The 17,615-nt window shown below is 38.9% G+C and overlaps 1 protein-coding gene across 1 annotated transcript in view; it reads left to right on the forward strand.

Moving 5' to 3' along the window:
- The window catches only part of FSTL5 (follistatin like 5), a 346,821-nt gene that overhangs the window by 290,472 nt on the left and 38,734 nt on the right, over positions 1 to 17,615 (forward strand). The window contains exons 11-12 of the mRNA XM_075149403.1: positions 3,911 to 4,029; positions 11,132 to 11,281. Of these exons, the coding sequence (XP_075005504.1) occupies positions 3,911 to 4,029; positions 11,132 to 11,281 (269 nt within the window). The remainder of the gene's footprint in view (positions 1 to 3,910; positions 4,030 to 11,131; positions 11,282 to 17,615) is intronic.

The following is a 17,615-nucleotide window of genomic DNA, read 5'->3' on the forward strand; positions in this document are numbered from 1 at the left end:
GGATGTTGTGAGGTTATGCAGGGAGAAAATTAGAAGGGCCAAAGCCCAGCTGCGTAAAAGACAATAAAAAATGTCTCCATAAATACATTAGCAAAAAAAGGAGGGCTAAGGAGAATCTCCATCCTTTATTGGATGCAGGGGGAAACACAGTGACAAAGGATGAGGAAAAGGCTGAGGTACTTAATGCCTTCTTTGCCTCAGTCTTCAATAGTAAAACCCATTGTTCTCTGGGTACCCAGCCCCCTGAGCTGGGAGACAGGAACGGGGAGCAGAATGAAGCCCCCATAATCCAAGGGGAAATGGTTAGCAGCTTGCTACACCACTTAGACACACACAAGTCTCCGGGGCCGGATGGGATCCAACCAAGGGTGCTGAGGGAGCTGGTGGAAGTGCTCACCAAGCCGCTTTCCATCCAGCGGTCCTAGCTAACCAGGGAGGTCCCAGTTGACTGGAGGTTAGCAAATGTGATGCCCATCTACAAGAAGGGCCGGAAGGAGGATCCGGGGAACTACAGGTCTGTCAGTCTCACCTCAGTGCTGGGAAAGGTTATGGAGCAGATCATCTTGAGTGCCATCACACGGCACGTACAGGACAACCAGGTGATCAGGCCCAGTCAGCATGGATTTATGAAAGGCAGGTCCTGTTTGACCAACCTGATCTCCTTCTATGACAAGGTGACCCACTTGGTGGATGAGGCAAAGACTGTGGATGTTGTCTATCTAGACTAGTAAAGCTTTTGACACAGCATTCTCCTGGAGAAACTGGTTGCTTGTGGCTTGGATGGGCGTACTCTTCGCTGGGTAAAAAACTGGCTGTATGGCCAGGCCCAAAGAGTGATGGCAAATGGAGTTAAATCCAGTTGGTGGCTGGTCACAAGCGGTGTTCCCCAGGGCTCAGTATTGGGACCAGTTCTGTTTAATATCTTTATCAGTGATCTGGACGAGGGGATTGAGTGCATCCTCAGTAAGTTTGCAGACAACACCAAGTTGGACAGGAATGTTGATCTGCTTGAGGGTAGGAAGGCTCTGCAGAGGGATCTGGACAGGCTGGATCAATGGGCCGAGGCCAACCATATGAGATTCAACAAGGCCAAGTGCTGGGTCCTGCACTTGGGTCACAGCAACCCCATGCAACTACAAGCTTGGGCAAGAGTGGCTGGAAAGCTGCCCAGAGGAAAAGGACCTGGGGGTGTTGGTCGACAGCCGGCTGAACATGAGCCGACAGTGTGCCCAGGTGGCCAAGAAGGCCAACGGTATCCTGGCCTGGATCAGAAATAGCGTGGCCAGCAGTAGCAGGGAGGTGATAGTGCCCCTGTACTGAGCAGTGGTGAGGCCGCACCTTGAATACTGTGTTCAGTTTTGGGCCTCTCACTACTAGAAGGACACGGAGATGCTGGAGCGTGTCCAAAGAAAAGCAGCGAAGGTGGTGAAGAGTGTAGAGTCTTATGAGGAGCAGCTGAGGGAACTGGGGTTGTTTAGCCTGGAGAAAAGGAGGTTGAGGGGAGACCTTATCGCTGTCTACAACTACCTGGAAGGAGATCGTAGCGAGGTGGGTGTCAGTCTCTTCTCCCAAGTAACAAGCGCTAGGACAAGAGGAAATGGCCACAAGTTGTGCCAGGGGAGGTTTAGATTGGATATTAGGACAAATTTCTTCACTGAAAGGGTTATCAAGCCTTGGAACAGGCTGCCCAGGGAAGTGGTTGAGTCACCATCCCTGGAGGTATTTAAAAGACGTGTAGCTGTGGTGTTTAGGGACATGGTTTAGTGGTGGACTTGGCAGTGTTAGGTTGACAGTTGGACTCGATGATCTTAAAGGTCTTTTCCACCTAAACGAGTCTATGATTCTATGATTATTTCTTTGGATCCACAGGTAAAGGTTCCTTATATGAACTGACTTCCCTAACGTATTGAAATGGAAGAAGGACATTTCTTACTGTGTCTCCTTCACTGATTTTGAAGAACAGTTTGGTGAACATCCAGACATTGAAAATAAAGCCTTAAAAGTTTGGGCTGGGTTGCTATACATGAACATATCTGTACATTGGAAAGCCTTCTTTGGAGTATTGGCAACTGAGGAGGAAGTTTCAGGATTCTGCTTATCAAATGTCTGTATCACTTGGGGCTATCAGCTGATTTACTTCCTCACCTCTGATATTACTTATCCTGCTAATAACTATAATATACTTTAGCCAGCGAGACCATGGAGAAGGGAAAACCTTGTTTTGTTCCCAGCCAACTCCACGTATTTATTTATCACCAAGATACAATAAGCCAGTTGCTCAACTATAGATCTCTACACTGTGTTCGCTGGTAGGGGCAGCCTAATCTCAGTCAGGCTTATCTACAAATTCCAGCTGTTCTTACAGGATGCAATGTCAGGCATTTTTTAAAGAAAGACCTTGACATACTACCTTACATAGGCTGTATGATTTACCTGCAAAGGCATATAAAAGTATCCTATTGGCCAGAGCCGGCATATTGCCTTAGTGCACCTTACGCTCAGAATAGACATGATTGGTAAGTTTTCCTTGAACCTGAGCCTAATTCTATGCTACACCAAATGCAGCATAGACAAATTCCTCTCCTACTTTTTGGTAGCCTCTTAATAGATAGATTTGATATGAAATGAGGAAACCCCTGCTAGGAGACTGTCCCTTCCTTCTTTTTAGGAAAACTTGGCCAGAAATGGGAAATGATTCCACAAGATTTCTCAAAGATAATTGAATTTGCTTGTTCTGGGCATGGCCTGACAATCTTATGCATATTACTACCTTTTAAATGACTATATTACGTATGTGATTCCTAATGGGGACTGGGAACTTTTATGTATGGGTGTACATACATACATCTATACACAAACTCCCTCCCCACGTTAATGTTCTCATTGTTTTATTTGAGGTTAAGATGTGTTCTCTCTCTATTAACGTAGGTTTTCCTTCAGAATTTAAGATAAGCAGAATTTCAGACTCAAATTTATTTTTTCTGGGTTTTATTCCCCTGTGTACCTATACCAAATATTGTTATGTCAAGTGGAAGCTTAGGCCCTGTACTAAGGATACACGTACATTTTTATCATTGTTTAACTGTCAGAGTTGGTTATAATGGTAATTTTATGAGTACTGTGATTTTCTTCATAGAACTTTACAAATATGAACTGATCATCCATCATAGCATCCACACAGCAAATCATCAACTGTTGTCTTAATTGGCACATCGTAAACTAAGGAGAATGTCATTTTTTGTGGTGATGAGCATGACCACAGGTATTATGAGACTTCATGCTACAGATCTGATTTCCACCTTCTCCACAAAACATTACATCCCTCAGCAACATTGCTTCTCATTTAGCAACATCGCGGTAGAAGGATTGAATAGTTCTATAAACATTTGTGACCCTTCAAACTTGGAATTAATATCTGCCCAACTGTGGCTTTCCAATAAAATCCAATAGAGAATATTTCCTTTTCTGACTGAAAAAAATGTCAAAAAAGGGTTTATAACAAAGATTCAGAACTTACCTTTCAATGTTACACAGAAATTACTTTAACTCTTCCATCCCTCAGAAAAAGAAAAACAAGAATACATGGAGAATTTATATTAATTTGATTTCAATGTAGATGATTTCACAAGATCACTTTCATTACTGCAGCTGTCAAACTATGTATTTCTAGATCTGTATTCATAAAGACACTGTCTTGCCAATGGAGAAAACTATGTGAAATTCTGAATAACGTAACAGTTTTGTTTTTGGTTTACAATAAAAGATCCCATAGGATTAGCTGTATTAGCACTATACACATTAACAAATTGATCTCCTACCAAAAATGTGATGAAGTTTTTAGTTCAAGACAAAGATTTTCTTTTTTGTCATTATTTAATTTTATACATTTCAATGTGTTTTTGTTCCTAAGGTCTGGGAATTGGGAACATGTTTTATGTTTTTTATGAAGATGGCATCAAAGTAATACAACCAGTGGAATGTGAATTTCAGAGACATATTAAGCCTAGTGAAAAACTCCTCGGTTTTCAGGCAAGTTATTTTTTTTTAATTTATTTGTAGTGTTTTCTTTAAATAAGAATTTATTATTGCTAGTTTAGTGTTTTCTGCTTGATAAATTCAAACATGTCTTCTCAATTAATAAGTAGCATATAATGGTGGACTCAGAATTTTCTGTATTTTCCTTGATCAAAATCAAACTTTCAATCTTTCTTTTAGATTGAGTATTCCCTGTATACTTTTCAAATCCTTTATTTTCTTTGGCTGTCTTTCTCTTTTCCCAGTCCTTTCTTTAACAGCTTTCTACTCTTTATTTCTAGTTTGGTGGTTGTTGTTGTTGTTGTTTTTTCTCGCCTCTGCCCCAGTTAAGTGCATCTCTGTGAATCAGGAATTGATTCTCTCTCTATTAAATATAAGAGCTAAAGTTATTATTTTTAATGTTTTTTTTTTTTTCCTCCATTGGATGTTTGTCTATATTAAACTGTCAGCTATCATGAGGCAAATCCCTATCCTGATAAAGAGTCTTACAGCTCCACTGAAGTTAGTAGAGATGATTGATGCTTTGACTCCAATTTACAATTCATATAAGTAGTTTCAATAACTTTATTGTTAACAGATTTATAGCTGATTTCACCAAATTCTATGCATTTATGGAGTAGTTTCCATGTGTAGCATATTCCATGTGTAGCATACATAAAAACAGTAGTTGTGTTCTCCACTTCTGTTTATTCTTTTGTTGTTTTTCTTTTACTGCTAATCAAATTGCTAGCTGACACGATGCATGTTCTCACAGGAACAGTTGGTACTAGTCACTGCATTAAGACTTGTTCCATATGATCTATCACCTTTCAAAAATAATAACTTTTTCTCATTATTTGGATTTGAATGAGTGACCTTGAAATATGTAATAACCCATGAGTATACTTTGGGTTTTTTTCCCTAATACCTAAAGAACACTGAAACAACAGCAAACTGCCTCAATGGAATTTGCCTCTTCAGTTATCATTATTGATGTCAAAGGCTGCTGTACTCAGCAGCAAGATTTATTTTAGTGTGAATAATTATGCTTTGAACAGCTAATCATACCTTGATTTCTGCTGCTTAAGTGAAATTAGGTTGACATAGCCAAAAATAAGCCAAAGAGCTTTTTTATGGCTGTTTAATTCAAAAGTTGATTATTTAAGAAGTCTGTTAAAATTTTATTGGTCTAAAGTGCAGCCTAGATCTTAAGTGTATTTTTATTGAAATGTGGTAATAATCAGGATGGATAAGTCAAACTTGTTTCCTTTTTGTAGCTTTCAAACCTAAAGTAGCATAATAATTATGTCTTTCCCCCTGCAAAAAAAAAAAGAGACCAGGAAAGCAGACTACTTGATAACGTTCATTTTAGAGTAGATATAGACTTGTCCTTCTTCGGATATCTTTGGTTTGTGGGTGGGTGTGGTAAATATATAACCAGAAATGAAGCTTTGTACCTATGTGCATGTCATTTTGCCTATTAAATTCAACAATATTTCTACTTATTCCCCTGAACACATCTTCCCTTACATATAGTGGTTAAAAAATTTTTATTCCTGCAAGAGAAATCAGAAATATTTGGAAAATATATCTTTATGTTTTTCTACTCATACTGACATAATTGTTCACTTTGCATTCCAAAAAATGAAAAAATTGACAAATAGTTTTGAAAAAAAACATTTAAGATTACTTTTCTCCTAGAAGAAGGGTGAAACACAAGTTTAAAACAATTCCTTCATACACTGCTAATACTACGACAACAGTAGTATATTCTTGAAAAAAACTCATTGACTATGAAGCTTTAGATAACTGTTTCCTCCTTTGAAGAATACCATTTCTTCCTCAAGCCTCTCTGGAAAATCTGTGTTCTCTAAGTAAGAATAATAAAATAACCCAGTTCTGTCCCAGGATCAGATTTTTATCAAGTTCAGCATGTGATTGTTTAGTGGTAAGAGTTCATGTCATAAATTCTCGTTAGTAATTCTCTTTGACTCTGTCATATAAGTTTACTAATCAGAAATGTTGGTATGCTGCATGTTTTGAGGTGGCTTTACATAGCCTTTCACATGTACAGCAGCTATCGCCAATAAAATCTCCATCACTTATCTCTTATTATGTACCTAAAGGAAATACATGCTTGCTTAAACCTTTCCTATTTCTTTACACTTTTCTAAATTAGCTCTTCAAGTGATAAGTAAAACCCAGTAGACCTGTTTCATTGCCAAACATTTGCTAAAGTGTAGGAACATTTCTAAATTCTGCAGTGCAGTTTAGGTACTAGAAGTGTTACAGAAAATGTCTGGATATTGCACGTGATACTTCAGTGTTCCTCCCCAGGATTCCTGTTTGCCTGTCAACAAAATAAATTACCCTTAGCTGAGCTCCTGTAAAAGAATGAACTCAGATGTTTCTACATGGCATTGCATTGTATTGTGAACAAATGTTGCAGGAGTTACACAGGTACATATTTAGGTATGCTAATTTTGCTAGAGGTAAATACAATTTCTCAATAACTATATACTTGAGAGCCCTTATCTAAATATTTAATTGCTTCTTGTGCAACTGAGTGTCAATAAAGCAAAGCACTTTAGTGTGTGTCTAACATGGGAATCAGTTAGACTTTCATTGTGTTTAAAGTGAAGCAAAAGATTTAGTGCTTTACTGGATCATCATGGTTCAGAGAAGTATGAGGAGCTTCCTCCTCTCCTTCCCAGAACCTCCTAAATTACTTGAATCTTCTAAATTAATGTCAAATGAAAGTAGGCTTTTATTAAGCTGATATGGACAATTCTAGATGCGTAGGGACAGAAATAAACTTATTTCTGTTTTCTGATGCAGGTTATTGTTTAGTTATACCAACTTTGACAGCTGTTTGTTTAACCTGTTTACAAATAGATTCTTAACCATGGTCCAAGTAGAGTCTTTCCACTGTTAAATGTCTCATCGTTCTGAAGTGTTTGGGACATTTCCTCATTAACATGCAATCTTTATTTTTCTTCTGCAAATTAATGTTTAATCCAAAGCCTTTAAATTCTAATTCTTATGCAAAAGTGTTTTTATTTTCCCTTCCCAATGAATCCAAATTAGAATAATTATTTCAGGGAGCTGGGGGTGGGGAAAGAAGCAATTAAAACATATGCGTTTTTTGAGACCAATGGAAAAATCCTTTTGGTTTCAAGATAATCCTGATTTCCTCTTTATTGCAAGAATTAGCGCATAATGGCCATATTTCAGTGAACTAGGCCATCCACACTAGAAGATGAATATGTGCTGGAGGTGGGAGCAAAATACTTAATTTCAAAATAATTAATGTGACTACATGGCAGAGCAAAGTTTCCACAGGAAATGAACTTGAAACACACTTGTTAATCCACAGAAATTGCTTTGGTTTACACTCTTACAGCACAGCAAGTGTAGTAAATGCAAGATTGTTAACCTTTGTTTGTTGAAAAAAATGTGGAAAAAGTCCACAGTCTGATTTTTACTACAGCATGTCAAGTAAACAGTAACTTAGTATAGAATAAGTGATATATAAATTGATGTCTTAATACATGCACTGTTGTAACCTGTTGATGTCACCTTACTCTTAGACAGTCATAGCATAGATGGACATTTCATTATACTGCTTAAAGAGCTTGACTCAAATCTTGTTAGAACACTGAGGACCCTTGCATTAAGTGTAAGTTTATAAACATAGAATTTGCACATATAAATCTACAAGTACACGTTTTCTCTTGAGAATTTCTTGCCCCAGACTACCTTGACAAACTTTCTTGAAGGATTTATTTTCCTCCATCTGCTGACTTGTTACAGGGCAAGTCACTTTTTGATTAAAAAGTCTGGGGGAAAAAAAAACAATGAAATAAATTAATGTTTTATCAGATGTTAGCTTTTTTCCCAACTTAGGAAAAAGTAAATTGCTCACATTTTTATTAGAAGAAGAAAATGGTGGGTTTATGCTTATATTTTAAGGAGAAATTATTTTAACCAATTACCCAACCACTAGGGAAATTAATATAGAGGCTCAGAATTACTGCCTGTAATGTAAACGAAATCCAAACTGTTTAATCAGATAAATGTTAACTTTTCAAAAGCAAGATTTCAGTTCCATTGATTAAAGCTATTTCTGGGGCATCTAGATAAATGTGCATTTGAATAACTAGAGAAAACAACTGCATAAACCGATTCATGCTGGGGAACTCTATTTTGGATATACATAATTTTCGCTGTTACTTTGAAAAAACACTTTTTTTGCTTTTGTTTTAATTTTTCATTTTTTGGGGCAAAGTGAGAGTTGGCATTGGATTATAGAAATTTATGACAACATAAATAATATTCTAGAACGAGTAAACTGCATTTGTATATGTAGATTTATTTTTTACTTAATATTTTTTACTTTAGATCTGAGAAAGTGTCGTGCTTTCTACTTGCTGTATTTAAAGTGGAACAAGAGGAGCAAGTTTTATGAATTACATAGATAATAAGAATCATGCCCTGTAGTTTCTAATTTAAATATATATGTGCGTGTATACATCTATATACATATATAAACCCCCTATATTTTTATTGCTTTTACATTGAAATAATACTTAGAAATACACTTCAGTCAGTATTTTAGATTCAGATTCAGGAAAATGTTTAAGGAGGTGGCTTAGCTCTGGATATAGTTATAAGTACTTAACTTACATATTTTCCTGCTCTGCTATACTTTCCACAATGGGAAGTACGATTGGTGTAATCATTTACACTAATCTATATGATGCCATGTGAGAGAAACCTAGATTCCTTCAGCAGGAGTTGGTGTTATTTTTGAGTAATGTATTGAATGTGTCCTTGTAGAATTCACAGCACCAAAAACTGGGGTAAACTAAGGTGAGTTCCTGAGAGACATGACTGAAAAGAATGATACAGTATAGAGTTGTTGTAAACATTTACAGATGCATTATTCGAAGAAGGTGTTCTCTGAGGAAGAAAGAAGACTCTCTAGAACAGTCTAAAAGTCGTTATCGGTTTAGATAAAATATGGAACTAAGTCATATTTAGAATAAATATAAAAAATATTTGAGATCAGTAAAACAACCTTCCAATTGAAGTGACAATTGCACAGCAGGCAAATGACAATAGATCATTGATCTGATGATTGCACATCACATTAGAAACATACTTGTTTATGCTGACATTTCACTTTATGCGATGAAAAGCTTTTAGCCACATTTAAGAATGAAAGTCCCGTTTGTCACCATGCCTATCATGCTTTAAAAAACAGATTTTAGACTTCTCCCTTCAAAATACATGGCTTTTTAGCAGTGCAAAATAAATCTTACTCTTTTTACTTATTTGTAAGTTCTGATGAAGTTCCTGATTATGTGCCATCCCATGATACCTGATTTTAGTAACCTTTCCTTATCAATGTGATTTCTGCAAGGTCTTCCCTTTGTTGAGGTTTAAGAACTGCATAGGACCAAACAGTGGCTTTCAATCTGCTGTAAAGCAACTCCCTCTGTTAGAGCTGGAAATTGATTTATTTCTTATTTTGACATATAAAGATTGAGTGTATTTTCTCAAACGTACATAGGCATGGGAGGTAAAGAATGTTGATGATACAGAAAAGTTGAAATGCATTATCGTCTTCTTGAAAACCATTGCTTAGTGCCAGATATGTTGTTCTGTCACATTATTTGTCCCCTTCTTTTTAAAAGGGGTCTGATGCTTAGAAACAGAATTCTTGTTTAAGGTCTCATCAACTCTTGCTGTTCATTCTACATTGAAGTCATCACCTGCTGACATATCATAATTATTTTCACAGCGACCAGTTATGATGTATCAGACAGAGCATTCTAAATTAGGAATAAGCAGCAGATAAGTGCTAAAAAGAAATAATACTTATGATTTGATGAAATTACCCCTTGTGATGAAAGGAAGAAAAATTAAGAGGGAAAAGAAGAATAGGTCAGGAAAACACAAAAGCTTGGCACATGCTATACATCTCCAAGCAGAATATTTTTCAGATCCTTGTTTTTAGATAAATTTGATGTCCATTATAGGAAAAAATCATGCTATTTCATGAAGGGAATTTCCAAATATAGTAACGTATTTGACGAAGTAACTTTTAATTTTGATAAAAGCAAACTTTCACTGGGAGTAAATAGTTACAAATAGATAGGTAGAAATATAAATATATATATATGATGAGTGAGAATATATTTATATAAAAATATGAATAGTGAACACGTAAATTACAGATAGCTATTTTGAGTGAGAGTGCATAGTTATAAATGTATGTATTATGAAATATGAATATGAAATACGAATTCACTGAAGTCAACAGGAATTTTGATTTTGTTTCAAATTCATCCTTTTGCAGGGATGGAAGGGCAGAGGGAGAAGGAATGATGTTAAGAAGACATTTGATTTGTATTGGGTTTAACACTAGTGAGATAGGCCATGAGAATGTCTTCCGGCAGAAGCAGCAAACTTCTTGACCTTTGAAGCAACGTATCAGTACTCCATGTGACCAAAAAAGCAGATCCCTCTAACTGCCACTGCTTTGCCCATATACCATATGACAACTTGCACCACACCTCCTTCTCTTCCTCTCTATTTATATATTATCATCTTCCCAATTTAGTATTTGCCTGCCTTAACTGCTATCTTCTCAGATGTACGTGTAAGCCATGTCTGTAACTGCCTTGCTTTGCAAGATACTGTGATGGTGCAGATGGGGAAGCTGCTAGCTACCGCACAGTAACGAGACATTGTGTGTCTAATTTGTTTTTCTGTTTTTGAGGTCTCCTGGCTCTTGCTTACTTTATTTCTACACATATTATTGTTTCAAATGGGTTTCTTTCTCAGGACAACAGTGCTAACTGCCTGAATGCCTAGAAAACATCCAAAAAAGCTGGTGTATGGTTTACACTAAAGTGTTCATGAACTGTGTGGTGCTTACAACATGCAGTTTAGCTAACGTTAATCTATGTCCTAATTTGCCTGTCCTTTTTCCTTCCCTAAATTCTCTGAGATTTTATTTTACAGTTAAGAAAGAAGAAAAAGAGTATAATTTGTCTTTCTATTGTATTGTTGATGGTTAGATTCTTTCCCTGTTTCTGTTGAATTATAGGATGAAGTTTGTCCCAAAGCGAATGGAGATCCTGTTCAGCGGTGTGTATGGGCAACTGCTGTTAATGTAAAAGACAAGTTCATTTACGTAACTCAGCCCACACTTGACAGAGTTCTTATTGTTGATGTACAGTCTCAGAAAGTTGTACAGGTATTTATTTCTAATTTTTAAGTTAATATCTATTTTGGAAAGAAGAATTTAAGGTTTTCCTTCATGTTTCGAAAACAATGCAATTAGCTTGAGACTAAACACAGTATCTAGAAAAAAGCTCATCTACTTTTTACATTTAGCAGCAGCTTATGTTTAGTGACTGTTCTTGTCAATAGGCAGTTGGAAGGGAGAGAATCGACATGAAAATACCTCTTATAAATACTAATCAAATAGTTGAGGAAATGGGTTCTTTGGAAAGTTTCTGGCTTGAGGCATTTTTTTACTTGAAAATGAAGATTCATTAAAATAGAGTCTTATCACAGGAATGCGTCTATCAGTTTTGACTGGAAGGGTCAGGGGGTTAGGTTTGGGTACAGAAGGTGGAGGGCTGTTATTCAGTAGGCTTTTAGACAGAGAAATTACTGGAATTATGGAAGACCCAACACCACCCTTAGCCAAGATTAGAGACTGTGAATTTGAACTTCTTTATTCCTCTCTACTATGTAGGTAGTACTATCAATTTCTCCGTCTCTGGGATGCTAGAGATGCTCTGGTTAGTCAAAATAATTCATTGGGTAAAAGAAAGAAATCGATGCTATGGTACAGGGATTAATGCACTCATATAGTTTGTGGAAGACCAAGGTACAAGGCAATGCTAAAATGAATATTAGTTTTTTGGAGCCGTACAGTTTCCGCAGGAGAGCCTGAGAGTCACAATATAATCCCAATGGTCAGTAATCTCACTGGGATGGAGTAAAAATTTGATGTTTAATTGCCGCCACTCAAATCAAATACTATAACCACTGTATTCTTGTCTCTCTTTCTCTCTCTTTTTTCCTTTATGTATCTGGTGGTATAAATTATATCATTGTACTATGAGGTTAAATAGGGGATTTACATGAGGACAGATTTTATTCTGTGGAATTGTTAAAGACATGTGAAAATGCATTTAGAAAATAATAGCCATAAACTCATTAAATTCTAAAAATATATTTTCTGAATATGAAGAGAATATTTAAAGTCTTAAAATGTTTGTGTTAATGAGACATATGGAAAAGGCAAAATCAAAATATTTTTTTCTATTTGTTTTCTGCCTAGTATTCCCACCATATTACGCTATTTTTCTTTTTTTTTTTTTTTAATCAGACACATACAATAGAATATATTTCATTATATAGTCTTCAGCCTTTCAGGATGATGCCATTTGACCAGAAAGATTAGCTTTATTTCACTTTCAGTGGCAAAAAATGTCAATCAATTATAGTTGGGGACTGTCAACAGTCTTGTCAGCAGACAAAGGGCTTGTTTTTTAGTTGGGTTTGTGTATTAGTGGGGTTTTTTTTAAGTACATTAAAGATCATATAAAATCTTGACATTTACTTTAAAAGCAGGGTTCTTCTTTTTCTGAAATAAAATTATTTCCTGGGCAAAGAGCTCTGAAGCTAGTTAATAACTTGTTAACAATCCTGCTCTGATTCTCAGAAGAAAGGGCACTTGTACGTGAAACTGATAAAGAGGTTTTGACACCACACTGGGTGTTCTGATTAAAATTTTAATCATACAAACGTGCCTAACATCTACAGGGTTACTTATAGTATCATCACATTCTTAGGAAACAGATGTTCTTTAGCTAAATAAAACATGGATTTTTTTTATTAGAAATCTAAATTGTTAATAAAAATACTTAAATAGAGCTTTTCTTCATGCCTTTTGTCTTTTTCACTGATAAATGAATGAAAATCTTTAATGAATAGATTATATATCACATATTAGGTTCCAGGGAGACCTTATTGTGGCCTTTCAATACTTAAAGGGTCCTATAAGGAAGCTGGGGACAGATTTTTTAATAGCACCTGTAGCGATAGGACAAGGGGTACTGGTGTTAAACTAAAAGAGTCTAGATTTAGACTAGATACAAGGAAGAAATTTTTTATAATGAGGGTGGTGAAACACTGGAACAGGTTGCCCAGAGAGGTGGTAGATGCTCCATCCCTGGAAACATTCAAGGTCAGATTGGACGGGGCTGTGAGTAACCTGATCTAGTTGAAGATGTCCCTGCTCATTGCTGGGGAGTTGGACTAGATGACCTTTAAAGGTCGCTTCCAACCTAAACCATTCTATGATTCTGTGATATTAGTATACCTATGTATTACATATATTAATGTAAAATTTAAAAATAAATAGCAAAATTGCAATTTTAAAATTACATTAGCTTGACAAATAATTTTAATAATTTTGTATTCTTTAAACATCTGCAATTTCTGCCTTCTATATTCTATGTCAGCTGGCTCAGTAGACATAGCTTCCTCAAAACCTGACCTATCCAAATGGTGACAGAGTCTGATAAAATGTTTTATTCAAAAAGTTAATAATAAAAAATTATTAATTTTTTTGTTCTTTTACTTTTTTTAGTTAAATTGACCCTTGCATATCAAAGTAGAGATGAACTGAGTGGGTAATGAATTCTTGTTTTCTGAAAACAAGACTTTTTTTACAGCTAATTCAATATATTTCTTCAGGAAGAGAGACTAAAAATAAAAATAGTCTTACTGCAATCCACAGATTTGAAGGACTGGAATCTCTGACAATGGTTTCCCTGGTCTCTGGCAGACATTCATGTGTCATCTTGCTTTCCTACGGATAATGGATGAAATACCAATTTAATTGCATTTATTAGCATTTAGACTTTAGTGGCAAGAGCACATTATGCCTTTTGAGCTCACTGAAAAATATTAGAGAAGTTGGAGGTTCTTCTAAACTTAGGTTTTATGGAATAGTTTGATTGGTAGACTCTTATAATTTGCCTTCAGTTACATTAGTTATTATTTTACTAAGTGCTTTACCATTAACTGAATGTTTAGAGATAATTACCATGATCATGTATGTTAATTAAAAAGTAAAATTCAATAAATTAGCCACTAATTAAAAGTACACCCCTCCCCCAGAAATATGTAAAGCAATTCTGCAGTTTTGGGATGGAGTTAGATAGGTTGCTGTTCTATCACATAAATATTCAAGATTCTGTAGTGAGCTGAAAAACAGACATACAGGATGCCTAGGTATTACACAGAGCTTTGTGCACTAAGTCTGTGCTCCTTAGCAAAAATGTTGAGCTAAAACCAGACACTCCACAAGCCTTCAAGCTAGCCCAGGAAAGAAAAACTTTCACTTTCAAAGTAATTTTGTTTTGAGGGATAGAATAGCATTGCTTTTCCATTACTTTAATAATATCCAGATCGTGAACTTAGGGAAGTATAGAATGAAGTTTATCCCATCTATGGAAACCTTTTGCAGGAATGAAAGTCTCAGTTTTGATGGTTCTAGGATGTTTAGATATTAATGGTAAATTATCTTTCCATTTCACAATACTTAACACAGACATTTGGTAAGACAATATGACTAAGGGATAACAGATGAACTGGTTAAGTAAATTAAACCAAATATCTTACTGTCACTTTTGGGCACCTGAGCAGAATTTCTGCTATTTGTTACTGACCTGAAAATTATTTCCTAGGATACACTTAGCCAAATACATGGGAAGAGTATTATGGGACTTGCTCTGTGTCCGGCTTAACCATGTTGATATTCAAAATAGATTTTTTTTAAAAAAAAAGACAAGGAAAAACAGTTGCAAACAAAACAAATAAATCATGAAAGCACAAAACCTATCCAATCTTTTACACATAGTATAAGACTAGGTGGAGCCTAGTATAAGACTTGGTGGAGCCGCACCCTACCGTCCCTGAGGCAAGGGCAGCACACGGAGGCTCCGCAAGAAGCGGAGGAACCCCTGCCCTCTTGCCACCAGGCAGAAGGAGGAGACCCAGGCGATGGAGGGGAATGGACACAGGTCCCTGCTCGGGGTGCCAGGCGAACCCCCGGCTGGCCTCCCTCACCTCAACCTTCCCAGTTGCCCCTACACAACAGATATGGGGCTCTGGAACTTGAGGGCCAGATGAACGAGGACGCAGATGCAGGCCCATCCAGGGGGTTGCCCGAGGCGAGGCAGCCAGCCCCACAAATTACGACTGCCTCCGCTAAGAAAAAAAGGAGGGTAATTGCCATTGGTGATTCCCTTCTGAGGGAGACTGAGGGCCCATTTTGTTGGCCAGACCCATCCCACAGGGAAGTCTGCTGCCTCCCTGGGGCCCGGGTGAAGGACATTACTAGGAAGCTCCCTGGTCTGGTACAGGCCTCCGATCACTGCCCGCTACTGGTTATACAGGCTGGCAGCGAGGAGGTTGCAGAGAGAAGTCCCGAAGCGATCAAAAGGGACTTCAGGGCACTGGGGCGACTGGTGGGAGGATCGGGAGCACAGGTGGTGTTTTCCTTGATCCCTTTAGTGGCAGGGAGGAACACTGAAAGGAACAGGAAAACTCATCGGATCAACACGTAGCTCAGGGGCTGGTGCCATCGGCAGAATTTTGGCTTCTTTGACCACGGGGAGGTTTACACGGCACCGGGCCTGCTGGCGACGGACGGAGTTCAGCTGTCTCACAGGGGGAAAAGGATTCTTGCGTATGAGTTGGCCGGGCTCATCGAGAGGGCTTTGAACTAGGTTTGAAGGGGGAAGGGGATAAAACCAGGCTCTCTAGAGAAGAGCCTAGGGACCGCACGCCAATGTCGGGGGAGAAATCAGCAGCCCAGCTCAAGTGCATCTACACCAATGCACGCAGCATGGGCGGCAAACAGGAGGAGCTGGAAGCCATTGTGCAGCGGGGTAGCTATGACTTAGTCGCCATCACGGAAACATGGTGGGATGAGTCTCACGACTGGAGTGCTGCAATGGACGGCTATAAGCTCTTCAGAAGGGACAGGCGAGGAAGGAGAGGCGGTGGGGTAGCCCTGTATGTTAGGGAGTGCTTCGACTGTCTAGAGCTCAATGATAGTGATGACGAGGTCGAGTGCTTGTGGGTAAGGATGAGGGGGAAGGCCAACAAGGCAGATATCCTGCTGGGAGTCTGTTATAGACCAGCTAGCCAGGATGAGGAGGCAGACGAAATATTCTACAAGAGGCTGGCAGAAGTCTCCCAGTCGCTAGCCCTTGTTCTCATGGGGGACTTCAACTTTCCGGACATCTGCTGGAAATACCACACGGCAGAGAGGAAACGGTCGAGGAGGTTCCTGGAGTGTGTGGAGGATAACTTCCCGACGCAGCTGGTAAGCGAGCCTACCAGGGGAGATGCCTGGCTTGACCTGCTGTTCATGAACAGAGAAGGACTGGTGGGAGATGTGGTGGTCGGAGGCCGGCTTGGGCTTAGCGACCATGAAATGGTAGAATTCTTGATACTTGGTGAAGTAAAGAGGGGGGCCAGCAAAACCGCTACCATGGACTTCCGGCGGGCGGACTTTGGCCTGCTCAGGTCACTGATCAAGAGGGTCCCTTGGGAGACAGTCCTGAAGGGCAAAGGGGTCCAGGAAGGCTGGACGTTCTTCAAGAAGGAAGTCTTAAAGGCGCAGGAGCGGGCTGTCCCCATGTGCCGCAAGAAGAACGGGCGGGGAAGGTGACCGGCCTGGCTGAACGGGGAGCTCTGGCTGGGACTCAGGAAAAAAAGGAGAGTTTATCACTTATGGAAGAAGGGGCAGGCAACTCAGGAAGAGTACAGGGATCGCGTTAGGTCATGCAGAGAGGAAATTAGAAAGGCAAAAGCCCGGCTAGAACTCAACCTGGCTACTGTCGTGAGAGACAACAAAAAATGCTTTTATAAGTATGTTAATGACAAAAGGAGAGCCAAGGAGAATCTCCATCCTCTATTGGATGCAGGGGGGTATGTTGCCACCAAGGATGAGGAAAAGGCTGAGGTACTCAACGCCTTCTTTGCCTCAGTCTTTAGTAGTCAGAGTGGTTATCCTCAGGGTACTCAGCCCCCTGAGCTGGAAGACAGGGACGACGAGCAGGATAAACCCCCCATAATTCAAGAGGAAGAAGTTAATGACCTGCTACGCCACCTGGACGCTCACAAGTCTATGGGGACAGATGGGATCCACCCGAGGGTACTGAGGGAACTGGCGGAGGAGCTTGCCGAGCCACTCTCCATCATTTCCCAGCAGTCCTGGTAACTGGAGAAGTCCCGGACGACTGGAGGCTCGCCAATGTGACGCCGATCTATAAGAAGGGCCGGAAGGAGGATCCGGGGAACTACAGGCCGGTCAGCCTGACCTCAGTGCCGGGGAAGATCACGGAGCGGTTTGTTTTGAGGGCGCTCACGAGCCATGTCCGGGACAACCAGGGGATCAGGCCCAGCCAGCACGGGTTCATGGAAGGCAGGTCCTGCTTGACCAACCTGATCTCCTTCTATGACCAGGTGACCCGCCTAGTGGATAAGGGAAAGGC

This window comes from Calonectris borealis, chromosome 4 (assembly GCF_964195595.1).
Source record: "Calonectris borealis chromosome 4, bCalBor7.hap1.2, whole genome shotgun sequence".
Classification (NCBI taxonomy): Eukaryota; Metazoa; Chordata; class Aves; order Procellariiformes; family Procellariidae; genus Calonectris; species Calonectris borealis.